The sequence below is a fragment of the Bufo gargarizans genome, chromosome 1, assembly GCF_014858855.1.
Source record: "Bufo gargarizans isolate SCDJY-AF-19 chromosome 1, ASM1485885v1, whole genome shotgun sequence".
NCBI classification, from domain to species: Eukaryota; Metazoa; Chordata; class Amphibia; order Anura; family Bufonidae; genus Bufo; species Bufo gargarizans.
Window position 1 is genome coordinate 193618620 of NC_058080.1, and position 16131 is coordinate 193634750.

A 16131-nucleotide genomic window follows, 5' to 3' on the forward strand; every position below is an offset into this window, starting at 1 on the left:
ACCAACAGAGAGGGCATGAGACGAGGAGGTGGTGCGGGAGTGGGAGATGCTAAACGTCCGGTCTGTGAGGTATGATGTGATCCAGGAGAGAGCCAGGTCAGTGATGCCAAGAGATGAGAGAGTTTGCAACAGAAGGGAGTGGTCAACAGTGTCGAAGGCAGAGGACAGGTCAAGGAGAAGGAGGACAGAGTATTGTTTCTTTGTTTTGGCTGTCAGTAGGTCATTGGTGACTTTGGTAAGGGCAGTCTCGGTCGAGTGGTGGGTTCGGAAGCCAGATTGTAGGCGGTTCTACTGCGTATGACAGCTATGGAAATATACTACTCACAAAAAGTTAGGGATATTTGGATTTCGGTTGAAATTTATGTAAAATATGCATGCAATGGCGATTTCCTCATCTCAAACAATTTATTGAAACAAAAGCCAACAACAGTGGTGGGTATAACCCCACAAAAATTTCAGTTTCTCAATAACTTGTCATGTGGCCTTGAGCATCAATTACAGCTTGACGACGACGTCTCATGCTGTTCACAAGTCGACTTATTGTCTGCTGAGACATGGCATCCCACTCTTCTTTAATGGCGGTTCTCGGGTCATTGAGGTTCTGGGGTACAGTTACAAGTCTCTAAACGGCGACTCAGCTGATCTCATAGGTTTTCAATGGGATGCAGGTCTGAAGAAAGTGCAGGCCACTCCATTTAAGGTATCCCATCTCTAGCAGCCATTCCCTAATGATGCGAACTCGATGAGTTGGCGCATTGTCGTCCATGAAGATGAAATTAGGCCTGTGTTGTCCATGCAGAGGCACAATAACTGGAATAATGATGGGCTTGTCACTGCCCCATTCACAAAGTGTAGGGCAGTTCTGTATTAACTAGACACACCTGCCCACACTAACACCACCACCACCAAAGGCTTGTCTGACTGATACATAGCGCTCTCCTTCACTGGTCCAACATCGTGTTCTGCTCAGTGTGAGTTAACTTTCACCAGTAAACAGAGGCCCACTGGTCCCTCATCCAGCGTTAATACTTCCTGGCCTATGCAAATCGATTACGTCTGTGCCTGGTGGTGTGGTCAGGTACCATTGCAGGTCGTCTAGCAGGCAGACCACGCTGATGTAAACGGTTTCAAACGGTCTGACGTGAGACTTGGGTGCCTCACCTCCCTTAAATGTGCCTGGAGTTGTGTGGCATTCACCATCTTGTTTCGCAGGGCATTGTTTACAATGAAGTGGTCATCAGTGTGGTATGTGACCAGAGGACATCCACTTCTATGCCTTTCTGTGACTCTTCCAGTCACTCTGTTGCACCCTGCTTATGACACTCAGCGGCCACTTCCATCTGAGAACATCCTGCTTGAAGCCTTGCAATGGCAAGGTACTGTTGATCAGTTGTTAGGTGTCATCTTGGTCTCATGATGTCAAAATATGAACAGCATGATTGATCCAGGAAATTTATTGGGCGATTCATGGATCAAACACAATTTTGCCGTTAAGCTCCTCTTAGAGAACAGCAAATTGTGCAAAAAGTACTGAAACATTGACCAGTTGGACATGTGCTTTCAAGTTTAGAGAATGTCATATTAAGTTCACCTGTAAAGTTAGAGTGCATTTTAGGTTCATCCTGAAACATCACCCACAAGTCAAATATCCCTAACTTTTTGTGGGCAGTGTATCTGTTCAGTTGGGTTTATAGGATACAATTAGAACAGCGCAGTAGCAGTGTAGCACTACTGAACATATATTAGCCTCTGTATTATTGACATCATTGTACCAGCTGTTAAAGGGGTTTTCCGAGACTTTTAAACTGATGACCTATCCTCAGGATAGATCATCAGTCAGTATCTGATTGTGGGGGTCCGACACCCAGGATCCCCACCGATCAGCTGTTTGAGAATGCAGCAGCGCTCCTGTGAGCGCGGTGGCCTTCTCTCTGCTTTTCCTAGGCCAAGTGATGACACATTCATGTGTCATGTGGCCTGGGCGCAGCTCTGCCCCATTCAAGTGAATATTCAAGTGAATGGGGCTGAGTGCGATACTAAGCACAACCGCTATACAATGTACGGCACTGTGCTTGGTGAACAGAAATAAGGCCGCTGTGCTCACAGGAGCACTGTTGCCTTCTCAAAACAGCTGATCGGTGGGGGATCCGGGTGTCAGATAGAGATATCAAGCAGATACAGAAAAAAAATCCTGGAAAACCCTTTTAAATCTGAAGATAGGGTCCCAAAAAAAGTAAATAAATGTATACATTTAACATATGTATTGTATTACTGAATATCATTGTATGAAATAGCATAATTTACTAAACTATTTCATACTTTTTTGTTGCATAAAAACTGACCTATACCAGTCAGACAGAGGCTAAAAGTCCTGATGTACATACAGTCATGGCCAAAAGTTTTGAGAATGCTACAAATATTAGTTTTTACAAAGTTTGATGCTAAACTGCTTTTAGATCTTTGTTTCAGTTGTTTTTGTGATGTAGTGAAATATAATTACACGCACTTCATATGTTTGAAAGGCTTTTATCGACAATTACATGACATTTATGCAAAGAGTCAGTATTTGCAGTGTTGGCCCTTCTTTTTCAGGACCTCTGCAATTCGACTGGGCATGCTCTCAATCAACTTCTGGGCCAATTCCTGACTGATAGCAACCCATTTTTCATAATCACTTCTTGGAGTTTGTCATAATTAGTGGGTTTTTGTTTGTCCACCCGCCTCTTGAGGATTGACCACAAGTTCTCAATGGGATTAAGATCTGGGGAGTTTCCAGGCCATGGACCCAAAATCTCAACGTGTCTCAACGTTTTGGTCCCTGAGCCACTTAGTTATCACTTTTGCCTTATGGCACGGTGCTCCATCGTGCTGGAAAATGCATTGTTCTTCACCAAACTCGTGGCCCTCCAGCTGTTGCAAAACTACAACTCCCATCATGCCTGGGCATACTACAGCTATCAGGGAATGATGGGAGTTGTAGTTTTGCAACATCTGGAGGGCCATGAGTTTGACATCCATGTGTTAGAGGGTGTTTTGGTACCATTCTTTATTCATGGCTGTGTTTTTTGGGCAAAATTGTGAGTGAGCCCACTCCCTTGGATGAGAAGCAACCCCACACATGGTCTCAGGATGCTTTACTATTGGCATGACACAGGACTGATGGTAGCACTCACCTTTTCTTCTCCGGACAAGCCCTTTTCCTGATGCCCCAAACAATCGGAAAGAGGCTTCATCAGAGAATATGACTTTGCCCCAGTCCTCAGCAGTCCATTCACCATATATTCTGCAGAAGATCAATCTGTCCCTTTTTTTGGAGAGAAGTGGCTTCTTTGCTGCCCTTCTTGACACCAGGCCATCTTCCAAAAGTCTTCGCCTCACTGTGCGTGCAGATGCGCTCACACCTGCCTGCTGCCATTCCTGAGCAAGCTCTGCACTGGTGGCACTCCGATCCCACAGCTGAATCCTCTTTAGGAGATGATCCTGGCGCTTGCTGGACTTTCTTGGACGCCCTGAAGCCTTCTTAACAAGAATTGAACCTCTTTCCTTGAAGTTCTTGATGATCCTATAAATTGTTGATTGAGGTGCAATCTCAGTAGCCACAATATCCTTGCCTGTGAAGCCATTTTTATGCAACGCAATGATGGCTGCACACATTTCTTTGCAGGTCAACAATGGAAGAACAATGATTTCAAGCATGACCCTCCTTTTAACAGGTCAAGTCTGCCATTTTAACCCAATCACCCTTACATAATGATCTCCAGCCTTGTGCTCGTCAACATTCTCACCTGAGTTAACAGGACGATTACTGAAAGGATCTCAGGTCCTTTAATGACAGCAATGAAATGCAGTTGAAAGGTTTTTTGGGGATTAAGTTAATTTTCATGGGAAAGAAGGACTATGCAATTCATCTGATCACTCTTCATAACATTCTGGAGTATATGCAAATTGCTATTATAAAAACTTAAGCAGCAACTTTTCCAATTTTCAATATTTATGTAATTCTCATAACTTTTGGCCACGACTGTACATTCAGTATGTATGTCAGGAGCTTTCCTGTCTAGCCACTAAACCTACATCACAAACGTGATGTGAACAGCCTTAAAATACCAGTTTTTAAAAACGATTCAGTGGTCACTCTGGAAACAGGTAGTCTGCATCATGATTAGCTCCATGAAGAACAGGAAGCCACTGACTTCTGAAACTTAGAAAATATTTTTTTTTGCCACTAGATGCAACATTTTTTTTAACACACCCCGTGCCGTAACTTTTATTTTTATCAGTTTTTTTTTCTGTCATGAGGAAGGACAATTAAGCTGCCCACAAAGAGCTCAAGATTAGCCTAGGCTTTTATTGCTTGATCTCTATTTTCAGATCTAGCACTAAATAGTGCAGAAGTCTGAATCTCTTATCCCAGAGCCATACAAAATGAAGTACTCCCCAGTGACAGGGAATCTCTATAAAGAAACCGGGAAAGAAATCTCAGTTCCATTCAGACCACCTAAGAATTATGTACAGTAGTGGCGCATGAATATACAGTAATGATGCATTACTGCCCTAGCCTGGCTGACCGCACTGGGCATCAAATTGGTTATTTGACCAGGGAGGGAAGAATAGAGAAAAATATTTGGTGCACTAGGATATCTTGGTCTGTTTTAGATGAACTGTAATTATTACTTTAAAACCACGCAATATTATAACAGCAATAAATGTGAAAACGCACTGTGTGACCGGAAACATTACAATCAAAAGGAATATGGTGTAGTGTGAGCGTGTCTAAGTGTTAATTACCTGAACCCATTGCCAGCAATGGACATCACACCAAACAATACGTGACTTAAGCTATAGACATAGGGGACATTTTTCAAGACTGGCATCTTAATACCCCTTTGTGATGGCAGCACCTAAGTTATGAAGGGGCACCAACCTCAACATAACTTCGGCATATCCACTGCCTATCTAAATCTACGCCAGCTCCCTTGCTGGCATAGATTTAGGCCATTTTCTACGCCTAAAACTGGCATAGAAAATGATAAATGAGATGGGCCTGCCAGCTTGCCCCCTTCCTCGGCCACACCTTTTTTTTAGGCCTGGCATAAGCGGGGAAAAGTCAAAGATTGCGGAGTGAATAACCTGTGTGTCACAGTCAGCGCCACATATACGCCAGAAATTGGCGTGCATCTGATAAATGACTGATAAATAAATGGCCCCCTTTGTGCAAGGAAGTCTTCAAATGAAATTTCACATAAACTCATCTTCTGACATGATATATATTGATATTGATTTCAAACAGCACTGTAATCTGTGTCAAGGAAAGGACATTTTCGAGTAGCACTCCTTGGGTCTGGTTGCCACAGACCCCAGCCAATGCTTCCTTTATAGGACCGTGCCCCACCAAGACCCCCTTGCAGAAGATGGGTTTAAGTGAAATATCAGTGATTGCAGAGGACTTGTAAATTATTGCAACTTGTAAATTATTAAATTGTAAATGATTAAAATGGACATAAATCTGTGGTAAACATGCAAACCTTTCTTGAATACAGTGACCAAAACATAAACATTAACAGATTAAAGATTATTGCAGGAAACTAAGTGTATGTAAACATAGTGGATTTTCCGTGCAGATCTCAGTGCATATTCTGCAGTGAAGTCTGTACTCAAGCCACTCACAATCTACCTTCCATTGTTATCAATGGGAAATCCACGCTGGAGGTTATATGGCATGGAGGTGAAATCTGCTTTGCAGGAAAAAAAATAATCAACATGTCATTTCTTCAGTGGCTGGCTGGGTAGCTGCACACATATTAGCCTCACATGTATATCCACGACAGTTACAACTGCAGAAATCCAAGAGTCAGCCACAAATTCCACAGTGTATCTGACAAGAAAAATCCACCATGTGACCAGAACCTTAGATATGAAGGCTCGGAATCAAGTGCAAAACTATTTTATGAGATGAAAAACTTCTACATCATTTTGCAGGAGGAAAATTAAGCGCAGTTTCCTGCAATAAACTGTACACCATAAGCATTACAGTAGTTTTCTGGGATTTTAATATTGATCCACCGGTGTCTGACAAGCCCAAACACTGCTGATGAGATGTTTCAGAGTAGCTCTGCCACTGGAAATCCGCACCAGCTACACAGTGCTGTCCGTCCATTTTGTAGTGGACAGAGCTGCTAAACTGCAGTACTGCGTCCACTGAAGTGAATGGTAGCAGCGCTGCAGTCATCAGCTCTGTCCACTAAAGTACGGACACAGCTGCATTATTCCAGAGCTACTGTAGAACAGCTGATCGTGCTGCGGGGTGTCAGACCCCTGCCTATCAGATACTGATGGCCTACCTTCAGGGTAGGCCATCGATATTTAAATCCCGGAAAACCCTTAAGACATCAAGATTATGCCACAGGCTCTAAGAATAATATTCAACATACAGACTTGAGAGATGACGTACAGGTTAACACTGGAATGGTGGGAAAATCCATTCAGGTACAGACATACATAGAATCTGATTGTCAGGTAGCGATAGTAAAACAATATACACAGTGAACAAAACAAAGCTCATGGGAAATTTTCATTAAATAATAGGAGGTACCGAGGCCTTGAACATATAAATTATGATTAAGATGATGCTTTAAAGAGTCAGTATGACATCAGGGTCACTGAGAAGATGCTTGATCTGATCATGGAACTTTTCTCTGTACTGGTTGAAATGCATAATGCTCTCAGGTTCTTCTTTGATCCAGAACTTGTCAAATTCATAGAGAAGATAGCCTGAAACAAAATAATCCGTCACATCAAATAAAAGTACTACTTCAAAAAAAGTTACCGTATTTTTCGCCGTATAAGACGCACCGGCGTATAAGACGCACCTAGGTTTTTGGGGAGGAAAATAAGAAAAAAAATATTTTGAACTAATTGTGGTCTGTGGGTGATGCACTGTTATGGGGATCTGTGGATGACGCACTGTTATGGGGGATCTGTGGGTGACACTTATAGGGGATCCTCTCTGGATGGCGCTGTTATGAGGATCTGTGTATGACAGTTATGGTGGGGATCTGTGGATGACACATATATAGCATCTTATGCTATGTGTCATCCACAGATCCCCTCCATAAGTGTGGGGGTCGCATTTGCTTTTATAATGGGGGTGGGGGTCGCATCTGCATTTATAATGACAGCGGGGCCCGTGCAGTGACTGTATTCTACTACACGGGCCCCGCTTACTGTACAATCATATCCCTAATACCGTAGTTAATTGTTGTGTGCACTGCATGTAAAAGCATAATGAGCGATGATGAGCGCTATTACTTACAATTAGAAGCGCTTGCCGTTCGGAGCAGGGAGCAGAGAGGAGGCAGGAGGCAGGCCGGGAGGACGGGCGCTGGCAGTGTGAGTCATCCGTCATGCGCCCACGCCGCCTGCTTCATTCATGAAGCAGGCGGCGCAGGCGCGTGACGTATGACTCACACTGCCAGCGCCCGTCCTCCCGGCCTGCCTCCTGCCTCCTCCCTCCTCCCTGCTCCGAACGGCAAGCGCTTCTAATTGTAAGTAATAGCGCTCATCATCGCTCATTATGCTTTTACATGCAGTGCACACAACAATTAACTACGGTATTAGGGATATGATTGTACAGTAAGCGGGGCCCGTGTAGTAGAATACAGTCACTGCACGGGCCCCGCTGTCATTATAAATGCAGACGCCGGCCCCCAGCCCCTCCTCCCTCACAGCTGATATATCCGCCGCACGGCATCGCGGCGGGTGTATCATTGAAAACTAAGCAAAATCGGCTACATTCGCCGTATAAGACGCACTGCTATTTCCCCCCCACTTTTGGGGGGGAAAAAGTGCGTCTTATACGGCGAAAAATACGGTAAGTAAAGTAAAATTATGACCACTTCAGCATTATACGGCATCCACCCACAGCTTCTCTGCTTCCCTCTTACCAGCTTTCCAACACTTTTTGACTCCCTCTCCTCCCTGTCCAGTTGCCGCTTCTTTGGTTCACTGCTGCATTCAAGGCATTGTCACATGACCCAGTGACATGCTGCTTGGAAGACAAGTCACCATTGCGGCCCATCATTGGATGCAGTGGTACACATAATCCTCGTCCTTGCCAGAAATTTACAAGTGGGAATCGGAGCACAGCAAACACAGCAGTGGACCAAAGGAGCTGAAACCGATTGGGGGGGTAGCAGATAAGTATAAAATCATTTGTGCCTGTCCGCCAACGACTGATTTTAATTAGTGCGAGTATAAAGCTGTAGCCTGCTCTCCCTGTATTTATTGGAGGCCATTTGGCACCAGGAGAGGTAAAAAAAACTGAGTGGGCTCAGCATGTATGTGGAACCTACATTCTCTGAATTTAATAAAGGCCGGTATGGCACCATTGGAGGTAGTATTTAGTGTAGGATCCTGTCCTAAAGAGATAACCTTGTCGTTGGCGGATAGGCACAAATGATTTTGTACAAAATGTAATCCCACATTTATAAAGCGCCATTAGCACATTTTCTATAGTGAGTATGGCACTAGTGTATTTACTTTATTATTTGTGTTTGCAGAGTGCTGTCGCATTGTGTTTGCTTTGGCTTTCGTGCCTTCAGCCATGGCGACGTGCATTAGGGATGTGCTGATTAACCCTTATTTTTTCCTTTGTAGCAGATAAGCATGCCATTCTCCACAGGTCCAGTGTTGAGGGATGGGAGCCAAAAAGTGGTAAAAAGCTAAAGCTACTCCTGCTGATCCTCACAAGACTTCCTTCTTTGTTTGTTTCTTACACAAGCATCTCACATATTTTGGAACTCACTACCATGGCACATCAGACTCTCCCCAACATCAAAACCTTCAAAAGCAGCCTAAAAAAAAAAGGGGATGAGTTGCAATACCAAGAGCAGCCAGCCGCTATCCAATGGAAGGCACTGCGATTTGAAAGCTGTGAGGAGGCTGCAACATTCGTCAGGGGGGACCCCGGCGGGGACCGGAAGTCAGACACCCGCTGATCTGACGTTAATGACCTATCCCAATGATGACAAACCTGTTGTTAGAGGCCAAGTGCCCAAACTGCAACCCAAAACCCACTTATTTATCGCAAAGTGCCAACACGACAACTTAACCTGAATACTACAGTCCAATATAGTATATCCTCCATGTACTTTATCATATAGCTATAATATCCTGCCTACAATCAGTGCGCTGCCTGTGCCATTCAAAGCGAGCCCTGCGCTGATGAATGACAGGAAAAGTCTAAGGCATATTGGCACGCCTTAGACTTTTTCCAGGGTACCCTCTAGAATAAGTCCCATAGGTCCGCCATCACTGACCTATCCTGAGGACACCCAGATAACCTGTTTAAGCATAATAAGTATAAAAATAAGCAAAAACTAGTAATGCTTTATATGTGGTGTTAGTGCAAGCTTTATTCCTTCCATTTGGTTATGATGTTCTACAGATCACCTCCCAAGTATTGCAATTTTGGTTTCTGTATACAGTGCTTTTTTTGTTGCTGCAAATAACACACACACATTATATATATATATATATATATATATATATATATATATATATATATATATACATACATACATACACACACACACACACACATACATACACACATATACAGTACAGACCAAAAGTTTGGACACACCTTCTCAGTCAAAGACTTTTCTTTATTTTCATGACTATGAAAATTGTAGATTCACACTGAAGGCATCAAAACTATGAATTAACACATGTGGAATTATATACATAACAAAAAAGTGTGAAACAACTGAAAATATGTCATATTCTAGGTTCTTCAAAGTAGCCACCTTTTGCTCTTGGCATTCTCTTGATGAGCTTCAAGAGGTAGTCACTTGAAATGGTTTTCACTCACAGGTGTGCCCTGTCAGGTTTAATAAGTGGGATTTCTTGCCTTAAAAAAGGGGTTGGGACCATCAGCTGCGTTGTGGAGAAGTCAGGTGGATACACAGCTGATAGTCCTACTGAATAGACTGTTAGAATTTGTATTATGGCAAGAAAAAAGCAGCTAAGTAAAGAAAAACGAGTGGCCATCATTACTTTAACAAATTAAGGTCAGTCAGTCCAAAAAAATTGGGAAAACTTTGAAAGTGTCCCCAAGTGCAGTCACAAAAACGATCAAGGAATGGAAGACCAAGAGTCACCTTGCTGCGGAGGATAAGTTCATCCAAGTCACCAGCCTCAGAAATCGCAGGTTAACAGCAGCTCAGATTAGAGACCAGGTCAATGCCACACAGAGTTCTAGCAGCAGACACATTTCTAGAACAACTGTTAAGAGAAGACTGTGTGAATCAGGCTTTCATGGTAGAATATCTGCTAGAAAACCACTGCTAAGGACAGGCAACACGCAGAAGAGACTTGTTTGGGCTAAAGAACACAAGGAATGGACATTAGACCAGTGGAAATCTGTGCTTTGGTCTGATGAGTCCAAATTTGAGATCTTTGGTTCCAACCACCGCGTCTTTGTGCGACGCAGAAAAGGTGAACGGATGGACTCTACATGCCTGGTTCCCACCGTGAAGCATGGAGGAGGAGGTGTGATGGTGTGGGGGTGCTTTGCTGGTGACACTGTTGGGGATTTATTCAAAATTGAAGGCATACTGAACAAGCATGGCTACCACAGCATCTTGCAGCAGCATGCTATTCCATCCGGTTTGTGTTTAGTTGGACCATCATTTATTTTTCAACAGGACAATGACCCCAAACACACCTCCAGGCTGTGTAAGGGCTATTTGACCATGGAGGAGAGTGATGGGGTGCTGCGCCAGATGACCTGGCCTCCACAGTCACCGGACCTGAACCCAATCGAGATGGTTTGGGGTGAGCTGGACCGCAGAGTGAAGGCAAAAGGGCCAACAAGTGCTAAGCATCTCTGGGAATTCTTAAAGACTGTTGGAAGACCATTTCAGGTGACTACCTCTTGAAGCTCATCAAGAGAATGCCAAGAGTGTGCAAAGCAGTAATCAAAGCAAAAGGTGGCTACTTTGAAGAACCTAGAATATGACATATTTTCAGTTGTTTCACACTTTTTTGTTATGTATATAATTCGACATGTGTTAATTCATAGGTTTGATGCCTTCACTGTGAATCTACAATTTTCATAGTCATGAAAATAAAGAAAAGTCTTTGAATGAGAAAGTGTCCAAACTTTTGGTCTGTAATATATATATATATATATATATATATATATATATATATATATATATATATATATATATATATATATATATATATATATATATATATATATATATATATTTATAGTGACATAGTGAGGGTTGTGTCTGGCAAGGCAGGCATTTTCCTCCCAAGCATGTGCGGCTGGGCTGGTGAGGTCAAATACCGGACCAGAGTTAAAGTGCCGGTCCGGGTTTTGGCAGCACCTGGCTGACCTTAAATAGGCAGCTGGGCTAAGCCAAGAGAGATCTCTGTTTTGGGAATCTGAGGCTTTGAGCCGTGCTGGAGGGCTGAGAGCCGCATGTTGGGAAAACAGGCCACCTAAAGCCTGCTGTGGACTACCGGAGGCAGAACTGCCAGCAAGGTGACCTGTGTTATATAAACTTTCCATTGTGAGTGAATTAACACCAAGACTGAAAAGTTACGTGCCGTTTTGTGCAATTGCCTCAAGTGTGAATAAACACTGACATTTTGGAGTTAAGAACTTGTATTTTGCCTCCCTATCTACCAGAGCGAAACCCCACAATAGAGAGATATAGATATATATATATATATATATATATATATATATATATATATATATATATATATATATATTTATTACAGTAGGATGCGAAAGTTTGGGCAACTTTGTTATTAGTCATGATTTTCCTGTAAAAAGAATTCTGTTAAGAGACACACAGTGATATTTGAGGAGTGAAATTAAGTTTATTGGATTTACAGAAAGTGTGCTATAATTGTTTAAACAAAATTAGGCAGGTGCATACATTTGGGCAGTGTTTAGGGTCATTGTCTTGTTGAAAGATCCAGCCCCGGCGCAGCTTCAGCTTTGTCACCGATTCCTGGACATTGGTCTCCGGAATCTGCTGATACTCAGTGGAAGCCATGCGTCCCTCAACTTTGACAATATTCCCAGTCCCTGTACTGGCCACACAGCATGATGGAACCACCACCATATTTTACTGTAGGTAGCAGGTGTTTTTCTTGGAATGCTGTGTTCTTTTTCCTCCATGCATAACGCCCCTTGTTATGGCCAAATAACTCAATTTTAGTTTCATCAGTCCACAGCACCTTATTCCAAAATGAAGCTGGCTTGTCAAAATGTGCTTTAGCCCACCTCAAGCGGCACTTTTTGTGCTGTGCGAAGAGAAAAGGCTTCCTCTGCATCACTCTCACATACAGCATTTCCTTGTGTAAAGTGCACAGAATGGTTGAACGATGCACAGTGACTCCATCTGCAGCAAGATGATGTTGTAGGTCTTTGGTGCTGGTCTGTGGGTTGACTGACTGTTCTCACCATTCGTCACTTATGTCTATCCAAGATTTTTCTTGGTCTGCCACTTCGAGCCTTAAAGGGGTTATTTTTTTATTCTATGTTCCTAACTAAGCAAATGCAACAGCTTTCCAATTCACTCACTTTATCTCCAGTGGCTGGTTTCTCAGATTTCACTGAGGGTCACATGACCTGTGATGTCAGCTTCTCTCCCTGTGCTGATAATGTTTGTTTACAAGCCTGTAAACTGTAAACGAAATGTCACTATGCTGGCCACGCCCCCCTTTACTGCCGTCTACTCTTTGCTAGGATACTTAACCCCTTCAGCTGCACAGCTCTGCAGCAGGGACAATTCTGGGCACTGGAGCTGAATACTAGAGAGAACATTGCACAAGAAGGTAGGGGGAAGATCCTGTGTGTATTAACAGTGTCATTATACAGCTGGGACTTGTAGTCCTACACATGCAACATGCTGCAGAGTCTCCCAGCACTCAGGGCAGCTCTTGTATTCACTCCCTTAGCAGTGTCATTATACAGCTGGGACTTGTAGTCCTACACATACAACATGCTGCAGAGTCTCCGAGCAGGCAGACACGTTACTCAGGGCAGCTCTTGTATTCACTCCCTTAGCAGAGCAGGGGGAGGGGCAGAGATTGTTTTTATTGCATGTAAACTAAGAGCCAGAAAAGAACCAGGGAAATTAGGAAAAATATATATTTTTTTTTTGCATAAAACTTGCTTAGCTCAGTTATATATCAGATTTTCAGTGCTATATTATTTTTTTTCATAACTCGGACAACCCCTTTAACTTGAACTGAGCCTGGGGTTTTCCATTTTCTCAATATGTTCCTAACTGTGGAAACAGACAGCTGAAATCTCTGAGACCGCTTTCTGTATCCTTCCCCTAAACCATAATGGTGAAAAATCTTTGTCTTCAGGTCATTTGAGAGTTGCTTTGAGGCCCCCATTTTGCTACTCTTCAGAGAAAATTAAAAACAGGAGGGAAACTTACAATTGACCCCCTTAAATACTCTCTCATAATTGGATTCACCTGTGTATATAGGGCAGGGGTCACTGAGCTTACCAAGCCAATTTGAGTTCCAATAATTAGTTCTAAAGGTTTTGGAATCAATAAAATTACAACAGTGCCCAAATGTATGCACCTGCCTAATTTTGTTCAACCACCTCAGCTCCCCTAGCTTAAACCCCCTTAATGACCAGACCACTTTTTACAATTCTGCACTACACTACTTTCACCGTTTATTGCTCGGTCATACAACTTACCACCCAAATGAATTTTACCTCCTTTTCTACTCACTAATAGAGCTTTCATTTGGTGGTATTTCACTGCTGCTGACATTTTTACTTTTTTTTGTTATTAATTGAAATTTACTGATTTTTTGGCAATAAAATGACATTTTTCACTTTCAGTTGTAAAATTTTTCAAATAAAACTACATTTCTATATAAATTTTCTCTAAATTTATTGTTCTACATGTCTTCGATAAAAAAGTGTATATTTATTGGATTGCGCAAAAGTTATAGCGTTTACAAACTATGGTATAAAAATGTGAATTTCCACATTTTGAAGCAGCTCTGTCTTTTTAAGCACCTGTCATGTTTCCTTAGGTTCTACAATGCCCAGACAGTAGAAAACCCCCACAAATGACCCCATTTCGGAAAGTAGACACCCTAAGGTATTCGCCGATGGGCATAGTGAGTTCAAGGAAGTTTTTATTTTTTGTCACAAGTTAGCGGAAAATGATGATTTTTTTTTTTCTTACAAAGTCTCATATTCCACTAACTTGTGACAAAAAATAAAAACTTCCATGAACTCACTATGCCCATCACAAAATACCTTGGGGTGTCCTCTTTCCAAAATGGGGTCACTTGTGGGGTAGTTATACTGCCTTGGCATTTTAGGGGCCCTAATGCATGAGAAGTAGTTTGAAATCCAAATGTGTAAAAAATTCCCTGTAAAAAGGTGCTCTTTAGAATTTGTGCCCCTTTGCCCACCTAGACTGCAAAAAAGTGTCACACATGTGGTATCGCCGTACTCAGGAGAAGTTGGGTAATGTGTTTTGGGGTGTCTTTTTACATATACCCATGCTGGGTGAGAGAAATCTCTCTCTAAAAGTCAACTTTTCCCATTTTTTTTATACAAAGTTGTCATTTTAGAGAGATATTTCTCTCACCCAGCATGGGTATATGTAAAAAGACACCCCAAAACACATTGCCCAACTTCTCCTGAGTACGGCGATACCACATGTGTGACACTTTTGCAGCCTAGGTGGGCAAAGGGGCACAAATTCCTTTTAGGAGGGCATTTTTACACATTTGGATTCCAGACTTCTTCTCATGCTTTAGGGCCCCTAAAACGCCAGGGCAGTATAAATACCCCACATGTGACCCCATTTTGGAAAGAAGACACCCCAAGGTATTTCGTGATTGGCATAGTGAGTTCATGGAATTTTTTTTTTTGTCACAAGTTAGTGGAATATGAGAATTTGTAAGAAAAAAAAAAAAAAAAAGAAAAAAAAAATCATTTTCCGCTAACTTGTGACAAAAAATAAAAACTTCTATGAACTCACTATGCCCATCAGCGAATACCTTAGGGTGTCTTCTTTCCAAAATGGGGTCATTTCTGGGGTGTTTGTACTGCCCTGGCATTTGAGGGTCTCTGCAATCATTACATGTATGGCCAGCATTAGGAGTTTCTGCTATTCTCCTTATATTGAGCATTCGAGTAATTAGATTTTTTTTCTTCATTCTCATGGATCAATGTGGATGAAAAAATCTCGGCCAAAAAAAAAAAAAAAAAAAAGGCGTCTGCCAGGACATAGGAGCTCCACCCAACATCCATACCCACTCAGCCCGTATGCCCTGGAAACCCAATTTCTGCATTCACATCAATCGATGTGGATGAATAAATCATTGCGGGGTTGTTTTTTTTTTTTTTTTTTTATATACAAAGTGTTTGCCAAAGCATTTGAACACTGCCCCTCAGCTCATAAGCCTCGGCAAACATATCTTTTTTACTGCAGAGGAGAAATCTCGTCTTGCAGCACCGCATACACCGACTTTTGTGTAATCTGACAGCAGCACAATGCTTCTGTCAGAATGCACATCAGTGCTGCAGCTGGTTCATCGGTTGGTTCACCTAGAAGGTAAAAAAAAAAAAAAAAAAAAAACACCATGCCGCAATGCAATAAATTTATTAACATGAACTTTATAATAACATTTGAACAGAACATTAACTTTTATGAACTTTTGGAACAGAACATTAACTTTTTTGCTTACCAGTGATTTTTTTTTGTTTTGCTTTTTTTTACCTTTATAGGACAAACTTCTCCTTCCCCATGGGACAATGTGCAAAGCGCAAATCACCCAGAGATGTGGCGAAGTACATTATGCACTTTGTCCCAGGTGAAAGGAGAGGTTTGCAGCAGCTGTGAGTGAAAGGGCCCTAAGAGCCCTGTGTGCCTGTCCTGTGTGACGCAATCCCTATGCTAAGTGTACCTGTGTGTGGTACTTCCGGAAACACTCCCCTAAGCATAGGGCAGGGTGGTCAGGGCAGTCAGGACTGAAATAGCGGGTGTCACGCCTTATTCCACTCCTGCTACAGACACAACCATTTTTTCGGGGTGGCGGTTGGTTTGAGGTACC

The 16131-nt window shown here is 42.4% G+C and overlaps 1 protein-coding gene across 1 annotated transcript in view; it reads right to left on the reverse strand.

The window, feature by feature from the left end:
* Window positions 1–4646: 4646 nt before the first annotated feature.
* The window catches only part of ELMOD2 (ELMO domain containing 2), a 35362-nt gene continuing 23877 nt past the window's right edge, over window positions 4647–16131 (reverse strand). The window contains exon 9 of the mRNA XM_044302194.1: window positions 4647–6771. Coding sequence (XP_044158129.1) covers window positions 6632–6771 — 140 coding nt within the window. The 3' untranslated portion in view covers window positions 4647–6631. The remainder of the gene's footprint in view (window positions 6772–16131) is intronic.